General features: G+C 39.3%; 1 protein-coding gene across 4 annotated transcripts in view; it reads left to right on the forward strand.

Annotated features, from left to right (window-relative positions):
* Positions 1-14,084, forward strand: part of tbc1d22a (TBC1 domain family, member 22a) — a 373,403-nt gene that overhangs the window by 69,004 nt on the left and 290,315 nt on the right. For all 4 annotated transcript variants that reach the window (XM_080207367.1, XM_080207368.1, XM_080207369.1 and 1 more), the window contains exon 5: positions 4,106-4,176. In XM_080207367.1, the coding sequence (XP_080063493.1) occupies positions 4,106-4,176 (71 nt within the window). The remainder of the gene's footprint in view (positions 1-4,105; positions 4,177-14,084) is intronic.

Raw genomic sequence — 14,084 nt, forward strand, 5'->3', positions numbered from 1 at the left:
CAAAAGTCAAGGCTGAAGCATTTGCAGTCATCTTCAACCAGACGTGCTGGGCAGGTGATCTATCTTGACCTCTTACGGTGCCCAGCATCATAGATGCCAATTTGATTCACTCTACATGAAAATAAGAAGGCACTGGATGCTACGAAGGCTTGAGGCCAAGGCAACAGTACTGAAGACTTGTGCACCAAATTTAGCTGTCCAAGCTGTTCTAGTGCATCTACAATATTGGCATCTATCTGGCAGTGTGAAAATTGCCCAAATATATTGTCCACAAAAAAGGACAAATCCAATTAGGCTAATTACTGCCCCATGAATCTATACTCAATCACCAGCAATGGTGGAAAGGGTTGTTGAATTCTATTTCATTCATGACTTTAGAGTACTGTCTGACCATTACACAGCCCTGTCAATGCAGACCTAAATGCAATTAGTTGAGTTGATTTCTGCTGCAGTCATGAAATCATCAAATATTGCCTTTTCTATTGCTTTTGAACCCTTAGTAAAGTCTTTTATTTTCAGATTCCAAGTTCCAACATGGATGTGAATCTCATGAACAATGAATGTTTTAGATTCTTTGAGTGTGACCTAATCTAAAAGATTCAACAATAAATGGGACATTCCAGAAATGTTTGTAGATTGCTGACATTGTGCAACAGCCATTGCCACATAGTTGATAAATGCACTAGAAAACTGCCTTCTGATAAATCAATCCAGTGTCTTGACATTGGCATTTTCTCCGATTCCTTGGTTATAACAGTCTTTTGTTGAGCAAGGTGCAACAAGTGCACAGCTCACGAGGCTCCTTTTGTGTGCAGTCAGTTGCATTGTTATAAAATTTCTGTCCACACCTTCCATTTCAGAAATCAAAGTTCCCTCTTACTCTGATACCAAACCCCAACCATTTGGTGAAAGCCAACGGTTTAAATTAACCACAACAGTAACAGTGGATGGAACATGAAAGACATGGAGAACTAAACAGTGACTTTATCCACTTGACCTCATTGCCGTGAATTCATTAATGTTGAAGACAGCCTCACTCTTCTCCTGAACCACTCACCAATGCCTCCCACTCCGCTGACACTGATTTATCAAGAAGATCTTGCACCTGCGCAAGGATATTTTGGCCCTGGAGGGAGTGCAGAGGAGGTTTACTAGGCTGATACCGGAGTTGAGGGGATTGAGCTATGAGGAGAGGCTGAATAAACTAGGCTTGTACTCGTTAGAGTTTAGAAGAATGAGGGGAGATCTCATTGAGACGTATAAGATGATGAATGGGATGGATAGGATAGAGGTGGAGAGACTCTTCCCACTCAAAAAAGACAGTAGGACTAGGGGGCACAGCCTCAAGATAAAGGGGAGGCGGTTTAGAACGGAGTTGAGGAGGAACTTCTTCGCTCAAAGGGTGGTGAATCTCTGGAATTCTCTGCCCGTTGAAGTGGTGGAGGCTGCCTCGCTAAATATTTTTAAGAAGCGGGTTGATGGGTTCTTGATAAGAGAGGGGATTAAGGGTTATGGGGAGAGGGCGGGAAAGTGGAACTGATCCACTTCAGATCAGCCATGATCTTATTGAATGGCGGGGCAGGCTCGAAGGGCTAGATGGCCTACTCCTGCTCCTATTTCTTATGTTCTTATGTTCTTATCTTTCCAGTCCACATCTTAGTTTAATTTGATCTTTTCCCTTTGAGTGGCAAGTGGTTAGTACTGCTGCCTCACAGTGCCAGGGACCTGGGTTTAATTTCCTCCTTGGGTCACTGCCTGTGCAGAATCTGCACATTCTCCCCGTGCCTGCGTTGGTTTCCTCAGGGTATTCCAGTTTCCTCCCACAGCCTGAAAGACGTGTTGGTTATGTGCATTGGCCAAAGTAAATTTTCTCTGTGTACCTGAATAAGCACCAGAGTGTGGCGACTAACCTTATAATAACTTGATTGCAATGTTAATGTCAGCCTACTTGTGAATTAATAAATAAACTTAAGCTTGAGGACTTTAACTCCTGATTTACGTTTGTCCTGCTAAATCTCACTGTATTATGACCACACAAGACTCTCTCACTGACAACCCCATCCACATGCCCAGCTTTAGTCTTTAAAGCAATTCGGAACTTGCCTATCACATGTTGGGTTTGCTACATTCTTGCTAAACATTTTCTCCTAAATACAAAGAGTCCTGTGGTCTTGTACCTTTTTAGACTGATTCTTTCCCAGTTGATTGAAATTCCTTGCTATTACTACTCCATTGATTTTGTACTTATCAGAAATTTGCCTGAGCATTTGCCCTTCTATTTCCATTTGTCTGTTTGGGTGCCCCTTATATTTCCCCAGCAGTGTGATTGCCTATATTTTTGCTATTCATTTCAACTCTCATTTGATCCCTGCTCACAGCTGCAAGTGTTTCTTTAACAATATTATATCCCTACTCTTTTTTATCCCAATCTCGATCTCATCTGAAAGCCTAGTTACCCAATGGGCTTCCTTTTCTGCTCTTAAAGCCATGTTTCAGTAATATGTATAATATTATTCTTCTAAACATCCATCTGTGACCTCAGCAAACCTACCTTCTTCACTAGGCTCATTGCATTGAAATATGTAGCATATTGCAGCTGCCTAATTTCTTTGTCTATTTCCTAACCTTTGCTTCCGCTATTTTTTACACTCGCTTGTTAATTTTCTGCTTTCCGTGTTCAACTTCGCTTCTTTCCCTTCTGAACCTGCATCCCATGTTTGCGTCTTCAGCTAGTTCAAACCTTTCCCAACAGTACGAGCAAACCTCATGTGCCAAGTGCATATTACATTTGCAAAAGCATTGTTGATATCAAATGTCTGTCAAGCATATCTAATCTGTTCAATTAATAACACTCTACACTTAATTGCTTATTACTTCAAATGATCTAATTTAAAATTTGTTAAACCAAATTTCCATCTCCTTGTGTTGGTTTAATTCATTTTTGTTTGAAAATTTTAGGAATTACGTAAAATTGCCTGTAGACTGCTTATATTTAGCAGATCATAGATTTGCTAAAATACATATGAATAGTACATTCTGAGAGTCGTGAAGAAACAAATTAAGAAAATGAAGCAACACGTGAGTGTTGAAATTTGAATAATTTCTTGAAGACTTGATTTTTCTGAGACCTTCAACCAGATATAAATCTAAAAATGCAATTTGTAACTTGAAAGTTAATCATATGCCTCTGGCTTGGATGGCTTGAGAAACTTATAATTCCAATCTCATTTTGCTGGGGTTGGTAAACTCTGCCCTGATTGTGTGACCAACAGTTGCTTGGTCTATTACAGGATGAGACGAAAACTTAACATCTTATCAATCTGTGGTGTTGCAAAGGATGCAGCCACTCGCTTATTTGGGATATTTGTGTTTGTTTCTTTCTGGCTCTCCTCTCCTTTTCTGGTTTTGCTCCATATGACTTCAGAGTCAGAAGAATGGAGAGTTTGAATAGGAGTGGTGAGTGAGCTGTTGATTGATGCACTGCAGAAGGATTGAGATGGATTATACTGAGTGCCCAGGTCGCTGTATGTCAGCACGGAAAGTAGAATTCTGAGTGAACAATGGTGGATGAGGGCTACCAGGAATGTTAGATGAAGAGGTGGCAAGAGCATATTTGAGGATTTCAATAATGAATGGGTGAGATAGGAATGGCAGCTGATGTTGTGATGGAAGTGCAAGTTGGCCTTTATGATGGAAAGAAAATGGAAATGCAAACTTAGATCAGGATTAAAAAAGATGTGAAGGGTGGGAGAAGTCTTGTTCAGCCTAGGACAACCCAGAAAAGAGGCTGAATTTCTCCACATCCCTTCCCTTTTTTCCCTCCTCTCAAGTTGTTTTTGATATTGATTAACTTAGAATCAAAATGTGGGAGGAAACCCATGCAGACATGGGGAGGACCTGCAAACTCCACACAGTCAGTCACCTAAGGGTGGAATCGACCCTGGGTCCTTGGCGCTGAGAGGCAACAGTGCTAACCACTGTGCCACCAGATTTGCATAGAATCAGGAACTTTTCAACCAGCGATATATATCATGTTTTGGACTGTTACTTAATTCATTGCACTCTTGATTATGTTTTTAAGACAATGATCTTTGTTTTAATGCAGAAGAGTTGAGGAAGTTCAGCTGGTCTGGAATCCCAAGACAGGTTCGACCAATTACGTGGAAACTTCTTTCAGTAAGTGTATTTTCTTAATATCTAAGAGGTTGATCTAAAAGTAAGCACATTCAAGGAAAATGAATTGTCTATGATTTTTGATTCTGAATCAAATTCTTTCTGCACACCATCCTTATAGTTTGTTTAAGATTCAAAGCTAATTTTTTTTGTGCAATACTGGCGATGCCTGTTAATGTCAGCTTGTGTTTAATTTCAGCTCAAAACTGGTGAGTTGAAATTCTCTTTTTGTTTTAAGTTAAATATAGGACAGTTGAAATTATCCAGACTGGCCACACTCATTATCAAACATAGCGATCCGGGGCGGGGGGGAGGGAGGGAGCAGAAAGAGGAGTTGGGGAGGGGATGCATTAATATTGGACTTTCAAACTAAGCCGACCTTCTGTGGAAAGTGTTCTGTTTGAGCCAGACTTGACTCCAGAATATTTATATTGCCCAGACACAGTGCTAACAGGACTTGGGGACCAGTTTTTCTGAACCTTGCAAACCAACCTTGATTAAGGTAAATGAGCAATATGAAGTTAATCAGTGTACACTGTTAGGCTCTGTGGTTTTAGATGATTCAGCTCCGGCAGCACCTTTGTACGTGCGAGAGGATTTGCATTTGGCATGTTGTAGCCTCACTTCACGCTCTATATATGAAACAAAAATACTGAGCAGAATCCTCTGGTCCCATCTGTGGCAGAAAATTTTGGCCACAATTTTTGATGTTTTTTTTCGGCGGCTTGGTATCAAGTCTATTAAAAATGTTTTTTTTTACCTTAGCCAGGTAACAAACATGCGAATCAGATATGACACTATGGCACACAAATGCCCTCAGCTTGTCACTTAATTGGCAGCTTTGTCCTGTGAGTGCAACAGGGATCGTTAAGGAATTAAAAAATGTCATACGAGGAGATATTTTTAAGGTTAACGTGTTATTCCTTCCTGCAAGAGCTTAATTGGGTGCCTGAAATGCAACATACTCCATTTCTCAACAGTGACAGTCCAGAGTGATTATATTCTAGATTTCTTAGGACTGATTTGATTTATTATTGTCATATGTATTGAGATGAAGTGAACAGTATTGTTTCTTCCACGCTATACAGATAAAACATACAGATAGGGTGAAGAAAAAGATCAATTTACTATATGGTAGGTCCATTCAAAAGTCTGATGGCAGCAGGGAAGAAGTTGTTCTTGAGTTGGCTGGTATTTGTTCTGTCTTTTGTATCTTTTTGCTGATGGAAGAAGGTAGAAGGGTGTGTGGGGTCCTTGCTTATGTTGGTTGATTTTCTGGGGTGGTGTGAATTGTAGATGGAGCCATTGGATGTGAGGTTGGTTTGTGTGATGGACTGGGCTATGTTCACAACCCTTTGTAATTTCTTGCGATCTTGGGCAGAGCAGGAGCCACACCAAGCTGTGATAGATCCAGAAAGGATGCTTTCTGTGGTGTATCTGTAAAAATATGTAAATAGGTCAGGAAGAGAATTATCCATTTAAAATCAAAGTTGATCTACACTTCACCCAGGTTTTAAACTTTACAGTGCAGGTGCCATTATTTTGTTGTTGGATTATTGATGAAGAACAAAGTTTTGAAATTTGGCTTTTAGAAAACTCAACATTGGGTAACTGCTTTCTTTTAAGATCTTAAACTTTTTGCATTGATTCTATCAGGTTTTTGACATTTGGACACCTGCAATTTTTGTGGAATTTGCCACATATGTTGAACAATCTTAATTTGATTTATTCAAGGTACTATCTGCATTTCCTTAAACAGCTGTCATATCCCTTTTCCATTGCAAACTGCTTTCCTGTTTCCAACCTCCTTTACTCACCAAACTTTATGAATATGCTATCACCACCAAAATCTATGCCCATCGTCCCTGAACTTCATCTTTGAATGCCTCTAATCTGGTTTCCATCTTGCTGACAAAGGTAGACTATTCTCCTTTGTTCTTATCAACCTGTGATGAGATTGGGAACAGTATGCTCCTTAATTATAGCACCATGGTTGAGGCTGCTGATTCCATTGTATCCAATCATGTTTAATCTGCAATGGCTTCTCTTTCCACTCGCACAACATTGCCTCTGACATGTCTCAAGAATTTATCCTTGATCCTTTCTTATCTCTCATCGATATGTTGCTCCACAATGGCAACATCAGAAAACACAACATTAGGTTTCACATGTACACTCATGATGCCCAGCTCTACCTCAGTCTCCTCTCCTCAAGTGCTCCATTTGTGCTTGTCTGACATTCAGTATTGAATGAACAGAAATTTCTTCTCATGAAATGTAATTGTCTTCTATATTCTGTATCTGAGGACTTCATCTCCCTTCCTTGCAACTATACAAGGCTGAGTCAGACTGTTTGCCACCTTACTTTTATGTTTGACCATGATGTGAGCTTCTTGACAAAATATCCATGCCATCAACAAGACCATTCACCTCCACCTCCATGACCATATCCAACTTGTCCACTACCTAACCGCATTTACTTCCATGCCTTTGTTGCCCCTCAACTTGACTACTTGGAGGCACACTCAGCTGGCTTTTCATGTTCTATCTGCCCTAAGGTTGAGGTCATCAAAATCACTCCTTGCACTGAGTCTTGTTTGCCAATGAAACCTGTACTTGCTGACCTACATTGGTATCTGTTTAAACAAAACTCTCACCCTTGCTTTCAAATTCCTCAATGACTTAAACCTCCCAGTCTCTAATTTCCTCCTTCCTCACAATCTCAGTGATATCTGTATTCCTCTAATTCTGGCCACTTGGACATTCCCAGTTCTAATTTGCTCCACCATTGATGGTTGTGCCTTCAGCTTTCATGGTCCTAAGGTCTGGAACTGCCTCCTTAAACCTCTGCAACGCTATACACCACTTGCTTTGAGATGCTCCTTGATACCTATCTCTTTGACCAAAGATTTGGTATCCTGCCTTAATATTGCTCTAGTTGGCTCTGTTTCAAATATTGTGTTCTAATTTCCCTGTGAAGTACCTGGGAACATTTTATTACTTTGAAGGTTCTGTCTAATTATAAGTAGTTTCAGCATCACTGCTGTAACACAGTGACACTTGCTGCTGCACATTTCTGCCAGTATAGCTTTCATAAATTCAAGTTGCACATCTTTATAGCCATCTCTACAACAGTGCGATTCAGATGGTCTCAGACTCAGGTCACAGATAACACTGTTAAATAAAAGCAAAATACTGTGGATGCTGGAGATCATAGAATCCTACAGTGCAGAAGGAGGCCATTCAGCCCATCAGGTCTGCACCAACCACAATCGCCCTATTCCCATAATGCCATGCATTTACCCCTGACACTAAGAGGCAGTTTAGCATAACCAATCCACACATCTCTGGACTATGGGAGGAACACAGTAAAAAGTCTGACAACACCAGGTTTTAGTCCAACCTATTTATTTGATAATATTCTCACAAGCTTTCGAGGGGACAGCCTCACCTGACGAAGAGGCTGTCCCCTCGAAAGCTTGTGAGAATATTATCAAATAAATAGGTTGGACTAAAACCTGGTGTTGTCAGACTTTTTACTGTGTTTACGCCAGTCCAACGCCGGCATACCCACATCTATGGGAGGAAACCAGAGCACCCAGAGAAAACCCATGCAGACACGGGGAGAATGTGCAAACTCCACACAGACCATGACCCAAGCCAGGAATTGAACCTGGGTCCCTGGTCCTGTGAGGCAGCAGTGCCACCATGCTGCCTGCAAGACCTAAAATTAAAACCAAGTGCTGGAAAACTCCACAGGCCTGGCAGCATTTGTGGAGAGAGAAACGGAGTTAACATTTTGATACGCCTCTTCTTTGAAGTGCAATGTAGTGGTAATATTCTTAACTTCCTTTATCATTAACAACAAATTAGGATCACTTATTCACCATTTTGTTAAATTTTTAATATTAAAAATTGCTGTAACTCTGTTGGGTAATATTAAGGGAAATCACTTTGAACCATCAGGTAAGCCTAATCAATGTAAATTGGCGTGAATTTTCAGCCAATTAGCAAGCCATGGATTGTGTAGAATAATGCAAGCTTTCTCATTTGATCAGGTAGCAATTCTTTCCAATCCCATGGCAGAAGTAAGTTTCATGTCTCGGCAATCCTTTCCTTTTTCCCATTTGATTTATTCTGCTTTTTATCCCCTGGACATTTTAGCCATCTGGTATCTAGTTGTGTCTTAATAAAACAGGCAAGATAAAGAATATATGAATATGCATATTTGTTTTGCCTCACCATTTTTATGATCGCAAGTCCCACTACCCAACAGGTAGGTTTTTATTTAATTTGTGTGAAATTGTAAAACCTGAAATTAAATGTTATTTGGTGACCTGGGAGGTTGGGTGGGAGTTGAGGTCTGCTGGGATTCTGTTTTAGAGAGTCCTTGAAGTTTGTTTAGACGTTTACAAGTTAGGTTTTTAAGCTTCATTATTTGAAACAGATTATGTTGCTGAATCCAGAAACATAATGTTGAATGGAGTAATGAGAACCAAATTAAAAAGCCCTCCAAGTATCCGAATGGAAAATCTGTATGTTGTTTGAAGTAGCTGATAGTATTGATGTAACACAAGGATTTCAGAGGTTCTCCAACATTTCTTGTGATGTGCAATGTTGTTTTCCATGTGATACTTTTGCCAGTCACCTTAAATATATATTCTATGGTTCTTAACTCCCCTGTCCATGGTCACGGTTCTTCGCTGTCTACTATGTTTAGACTCCTCATAATTTTGAACACCTCTGTCAAATCTGCTTTCAATCTTTTCTAAGGAGAACAAGCCTAGCTTCTTCAGTCAATTCAAAGAAATGAGCCCTTCATCTCTGGAATCAGTCTCGCCATTCCTTTCTGGATCTTTTCCGAACCTTTCTCATTCTTCCTGAAGTGCGGTGGCTGTAATTGGTCAGAACACTCAAGTGGAAGCTGCACCAGTGTTTCATTCAGGCCAATCAACTAACTTTGCTGCTTTGGCACTCTGTACATCTGCCGATTAAAACCCTGGATCCCCATATGCCTTTTGACCACTTTCTCATCTTGCCCTGCTATTTCTAATTATTTATGCACGTGTACCTCCCAGATCTTTCTGCTCCAGCACTCACTGTAGAATTTTAGACTTTATTGTCTCTCCTCATTCTTCTTGCCAAAAATCTTCACTTTTCTCTGCATTAGCTTCGTTTGCCATGGTCACCCAATTGTTCTGCAATTTTAACACCTACGTTTTTTGGTTCTGATGAAAGCTTATGCCTGAAGTACTATTCTCTACAGACATTCTTTTGTGTGCAGTCCAGCATTTTGTTTTCATTTCAGATTTCCATTACTTTGAATTTGTTTTTTTCCATAAATGTTGGATAGCTTTCTCTGGTGCTTTTGTCCTCGTACTTTGTCCATTCCCAGTAACCTACTAGTCTTTCTCATTGCCACAATGACTGAGGAAGGTTTGGAGGCATGGGTATGCAGGAGTGCATGTACTCAGCTTTTCTATTTGGATTCAGTTGTAAAGTCTAGAGTTAAACCAACTTCTAATTAAATTGCATTTGAGTGAAAGTATTTTTGTAAACAGAACTTCATCAGGGGCTAATTTTGAAATCATATTTGAACTAATGAGGTAAACATTATTGAGCTTTCCTGTAACAGTACATATAATTGTGCAATATATATTTTATATCTATTATATATATCCTGATGAATGAGCAAGTTTTTCTAAGCTTTGCACACTTTTTGCTGTCGTTCAATCACTGAATGGGTTGCAAAGCTGTTTAGGACATGGTATTTGATTTTTAAAATATATGGGGAGCAAATGCAGATACAAAAGCTTACCTAGATGCCATTGAAAGGCACCTTCAAGATGTGGATGTGAAAACATCTTACATTTGAAGAGCATACTAGATGAATGCTCCATGTGCAGTGCCTTTCAAAGTTTCCTGCCTGCTTCATTTGAATGATGAATTCCACTAATATATCATGATGTATTGCAGTTTATGTAGGTGCAGCTGTGAATTTCGATGCAGTAATTAAGAAGCACCTTATAACTTTGGTGTTTGAGAGCTGTGATAAAGGAAGACAGGTGGGTCTCGGGTGTCATCTGTCAAAGTTGGAATCTGCCTTATCAAAGGAAGCGACAGTGTGCTGATAAATAATCATGTCAGATCCTAATTGGTAAAAGGACTAGGGGAGTTTTTAATTTTTTCCAAACTCTCAATTGAACGAGGCAATTCAGAAGCCACATTAAAAGTTTGATAGGGCACTTTCACCTTCATTCATTATCTCATATGTAGTTGTCAGCTGTACTTTAAAATTTTGAACTTGATTCTCATTGATGGAAATTGGAACATTTATTCAAAAATTTCAGAATTGGATTACTTAATCACAAATAATTACTTCAGGGTAACTGGTAAGCCTGTTAACTCTACACTTAATATAACTGATGATATTTCTTCTGAAATGCACATACTTTCTTTGCTGCAATTTGGATAATTGGATGCCATATCATTTTTGCCTCGCATTTTGAAAACAAAAAGGATCCTGATAAATCTGCCCCATACTGATGTTTACTATTGAGTACCTGAATGAGCATTTGAACAATTTTGTGTTAATGGACAAATTGAACCCCTCTTATCGTTAAATGTACAACATTTTGTGGTATTTAGTCATTCAGTTCAATTGGTGTTTCAGTTTCAATCCTTGATTTGTGCCATGTTGATAAACTGCTGGGAAAGTTAACCTGACTGTAGCTGGAAGGGGAAAATGAAGCGGTCATCTTCGGTGGATACTTATCTGGCCATCTGACGAACTCTGCTAGAAATTGTAATTGTAGCTGATATCGTATATGGACAGAATTTCACTTGTATGTGTGCATGCATGAAGCTGAGAAACGCAAGTGCCTGCCAACAGGATAGAAGCCAGCTAAGAATTTAAGGACACTTGAAGTAGATTACAAAAATCATGTTTATTGGATCTTTCTTTGTGCACATTTGACTGAATCTGTTGGCTGCTGATGCTAATAATTACCTGCTGCAGAAAGTTTTGGTGTCTGATGGAATGCTTGTTTTTTTCTGGAATTCTATCTCAGCGGAGAAGGAAGTTATCTACGGCTCTTCAAAATTCATAGGTGGTAAAATGCAAATGGCTATTTAAATTGGCCTGTGGGTGTGTCAGCAATATATGAATATGCAATTACTGTGCTTCAGACAAGACTTCAGATTAAAATGATTTAAAAAAAATCCAGAACTAGATGTGCTCGGAAGACTGATGTGAAGTTAATTATTTCATTTTAAATTGAGAAGCTAAGATGAATGCCCAAGATGTGCAGGTTAGGTTGATTGGCCATGCTAAATTGCCCCTTAGTGTCAGAGATATTAGCCGGGTAAATATGTGGGGTTACGGGGATACAGCCTGGTTGGGATTGTTGTCAGCACGGGCTTGATGGGCCAAATGGCCTCCTGCATTATAGGGATTCTATGAATCACCAAGGAACATATTACAAGGCACCACCAAAAGAAACAAATCACAAAAGAGAATAAGGTAAGTCAGAAGTGTTGCTTAATTAAGATCAGGGTTGGACTTTAAATGCCTCAAAATTTTAGGAGAAGCCAAAGATTGAGAGTGATAAGAAATTCCACAAATTTAAGTTCTTGGAGAAGTATCTTGAGGATAGTTATTGAAAATTAATTCCAAATAGTGGAATTCTGAAGAAGTGAGTTATGTCAGATAATGAGTTTAAATGGAGCAAAAGGACAGTTCAGAGAAATATTGATCATAGTATTGATGGAGTAGTAAAAAAAACACAAATTGTGCCAGAGTGAAAAAATTGAAAATTTGAGTAAGAGAGAGATCTGCTGAGATAACAGGTTTTTTCTTGTGTCCTCCCAAGAAATGCAAGAGGGTCATTATGACCTTGATATATGGCAGCAAAATTCAAACCTGAGTTAGGTAAAGGTATTATAGAGATGTAACAATTTTGCAGAGGCAAATATGCTTGTACAGAGCAGCAAAAATAGCTTGAATGCAGGGGAACAAAGTCTAAAAGGCAATTTTGGTAATGGAAAAAATGAGCTTCGGTGCCATCTTCCTTTTTGTCGTGGGCCTGGAGGCCAGACAGGATAAGGATGACAGGTTTCCTTCCCAAGTGAAGCAGATTGTTTTATAATGACAATCCTGTAATTTCATGATCACATGGTGCTGCAACACAAAGGCTATTTGTCAAAGGGCTTCACTTCAGTAAGGTTTCTTTATTTTCATGGTTGGCATCATGTTTGAATCTAAGACACCAGATTGAAAAAAATCAACATGCATATTGCTATTCATTTTTAAATTAATGTTACCTGTGATATATAAAAGCTAGAACTTGATAAAGGTGGCAAAAGCGGATTTAACATTCCGAATTGGTTAATCATCTCTAGAAGCAATAATATGTTAAGTGACTGGGAGTGGAAACTAATCACACAACCCGAGTGCTTAAGACACTGGGGGGAAAAAACTTTGCATTTCTGCAGAAAGGTTTTGCAAGATCTTGAACCAAATTTTGTGCAGAAGATATTCTACCTCATCAACAAGAAGAGTTTGCGTTTGTATATTGGTCTGAATTTTACGTTTAGCAGTAATTGAATGGCTAATTCTATTCATTATGCTTACGATGGCTCTCAGAATTTTGAGCGACAACTGAAAGCCATTTGGTGTCTGCAGCTGCACACCACCCACGCCTGACTATTTGGGATTTACGAGAACAGGGCAAGCAACAGTGTGTCACCTCAACCAACTCAACTGAAGAATCTCCATGCAGACATGCAGTGCGTGTTGTATATACGCTAGAACATTTAATTCCATGTGAAATTCACATACAGAAAATGAAATGGAGGGAAAGAAATAACAGATTGAGCGGTGAGACAAAAGAGTGGAAAGTTTAATTTTGGGAACCTCCAACAATAAGTAGAATCTGAGAGAATGAGACTCTACCTTTGTGTAAAAAAAGATATAATTTCAGTACCAATGAGGTTGCTTGGAAGAAATTAAGTCTTAATACACCATTAAAAAAATCACTTTGAACTGAATGGACAAGCTCTTTTATTTCCTGGTAAGTTTAGTGAATAACCAATGGGAAAGTACAGTAACTTTACATCCTTAAATTGATTTCAGTGCTTGCTCCAGGGCATAGTACCAGTAAAGCATGACTTGTGCAGGAACACACAAATTGGACAGCAACATTTGGTTTCTATGTTTTAGAATAACTTATTTTTATATAGTGCCTTTTAACATCATGAAATCCAAGGGGTTTCACATAGGATTATTAAACAAAGCATAACACTGGGCTACATGAGGAGATGTTCAATCAGATAACCAAGAGCTTGCATATATTTTCCTGGATATGATTTGATAGCTAAGAGTGGAACCCGGTGAGAGTTCTCCCAAAAGTTAGATGGTGATGGAGAGGTGTTTGAGGAGAGATGGTGAGGTCAAACATGTTTTAAAGTTATGGACAGGTCAAGAAGGATGAGGAGGGAAAATTTACTGATCGCATGCAATTTGTGACTTGGATAAGAAGAGTTTCTATATTGTGGCAAGGTCCGAATCCTCATTGGAGGGATTCAAACATGAAATTCTGGGTAATGTGGGAGCAAATTTGGGAAGTGACAACATGTATAAGGACTTTGAGAGGAAAGGGAGATGGAGATGTGATATTAGTTTGCCAGGAGGATGCATTTTTCTCTGAGGATTGTGGTGATGATGGCAGTTTTGAAGAAATGAGGGAAACAGCTGAAGCGAGAGAATCATTTACAGTGTTGAGCCAGGAAGGGAAGTTAGGGGGTCAGCAGTTTAGTGGGAATAGAATTGAGCAAACATGAGGGGTCTAATTTACAAGATGAGCTCAGAGTACTTGATGGGAGGTAGGACAGAAATTAGAAGATTGTGATTT

This window comes from Carcharhinus amblyrhynchos, chromosome 19, assembly GCF_965287045.1.
Source record: "Carcharhinus amblyrhynchos chromosome 19, sCarAmb.v2.hapA, whole genome shotgun sequence".
Taxonomy (NCBI): domain Eukaryota; kingdom Metazoa; phylum Chordata; class Chondrichthyes; order Carcharhiniformes; family Carcharhinidae; genus Carcharhinus; species Carcharhinus amblyrhynchos.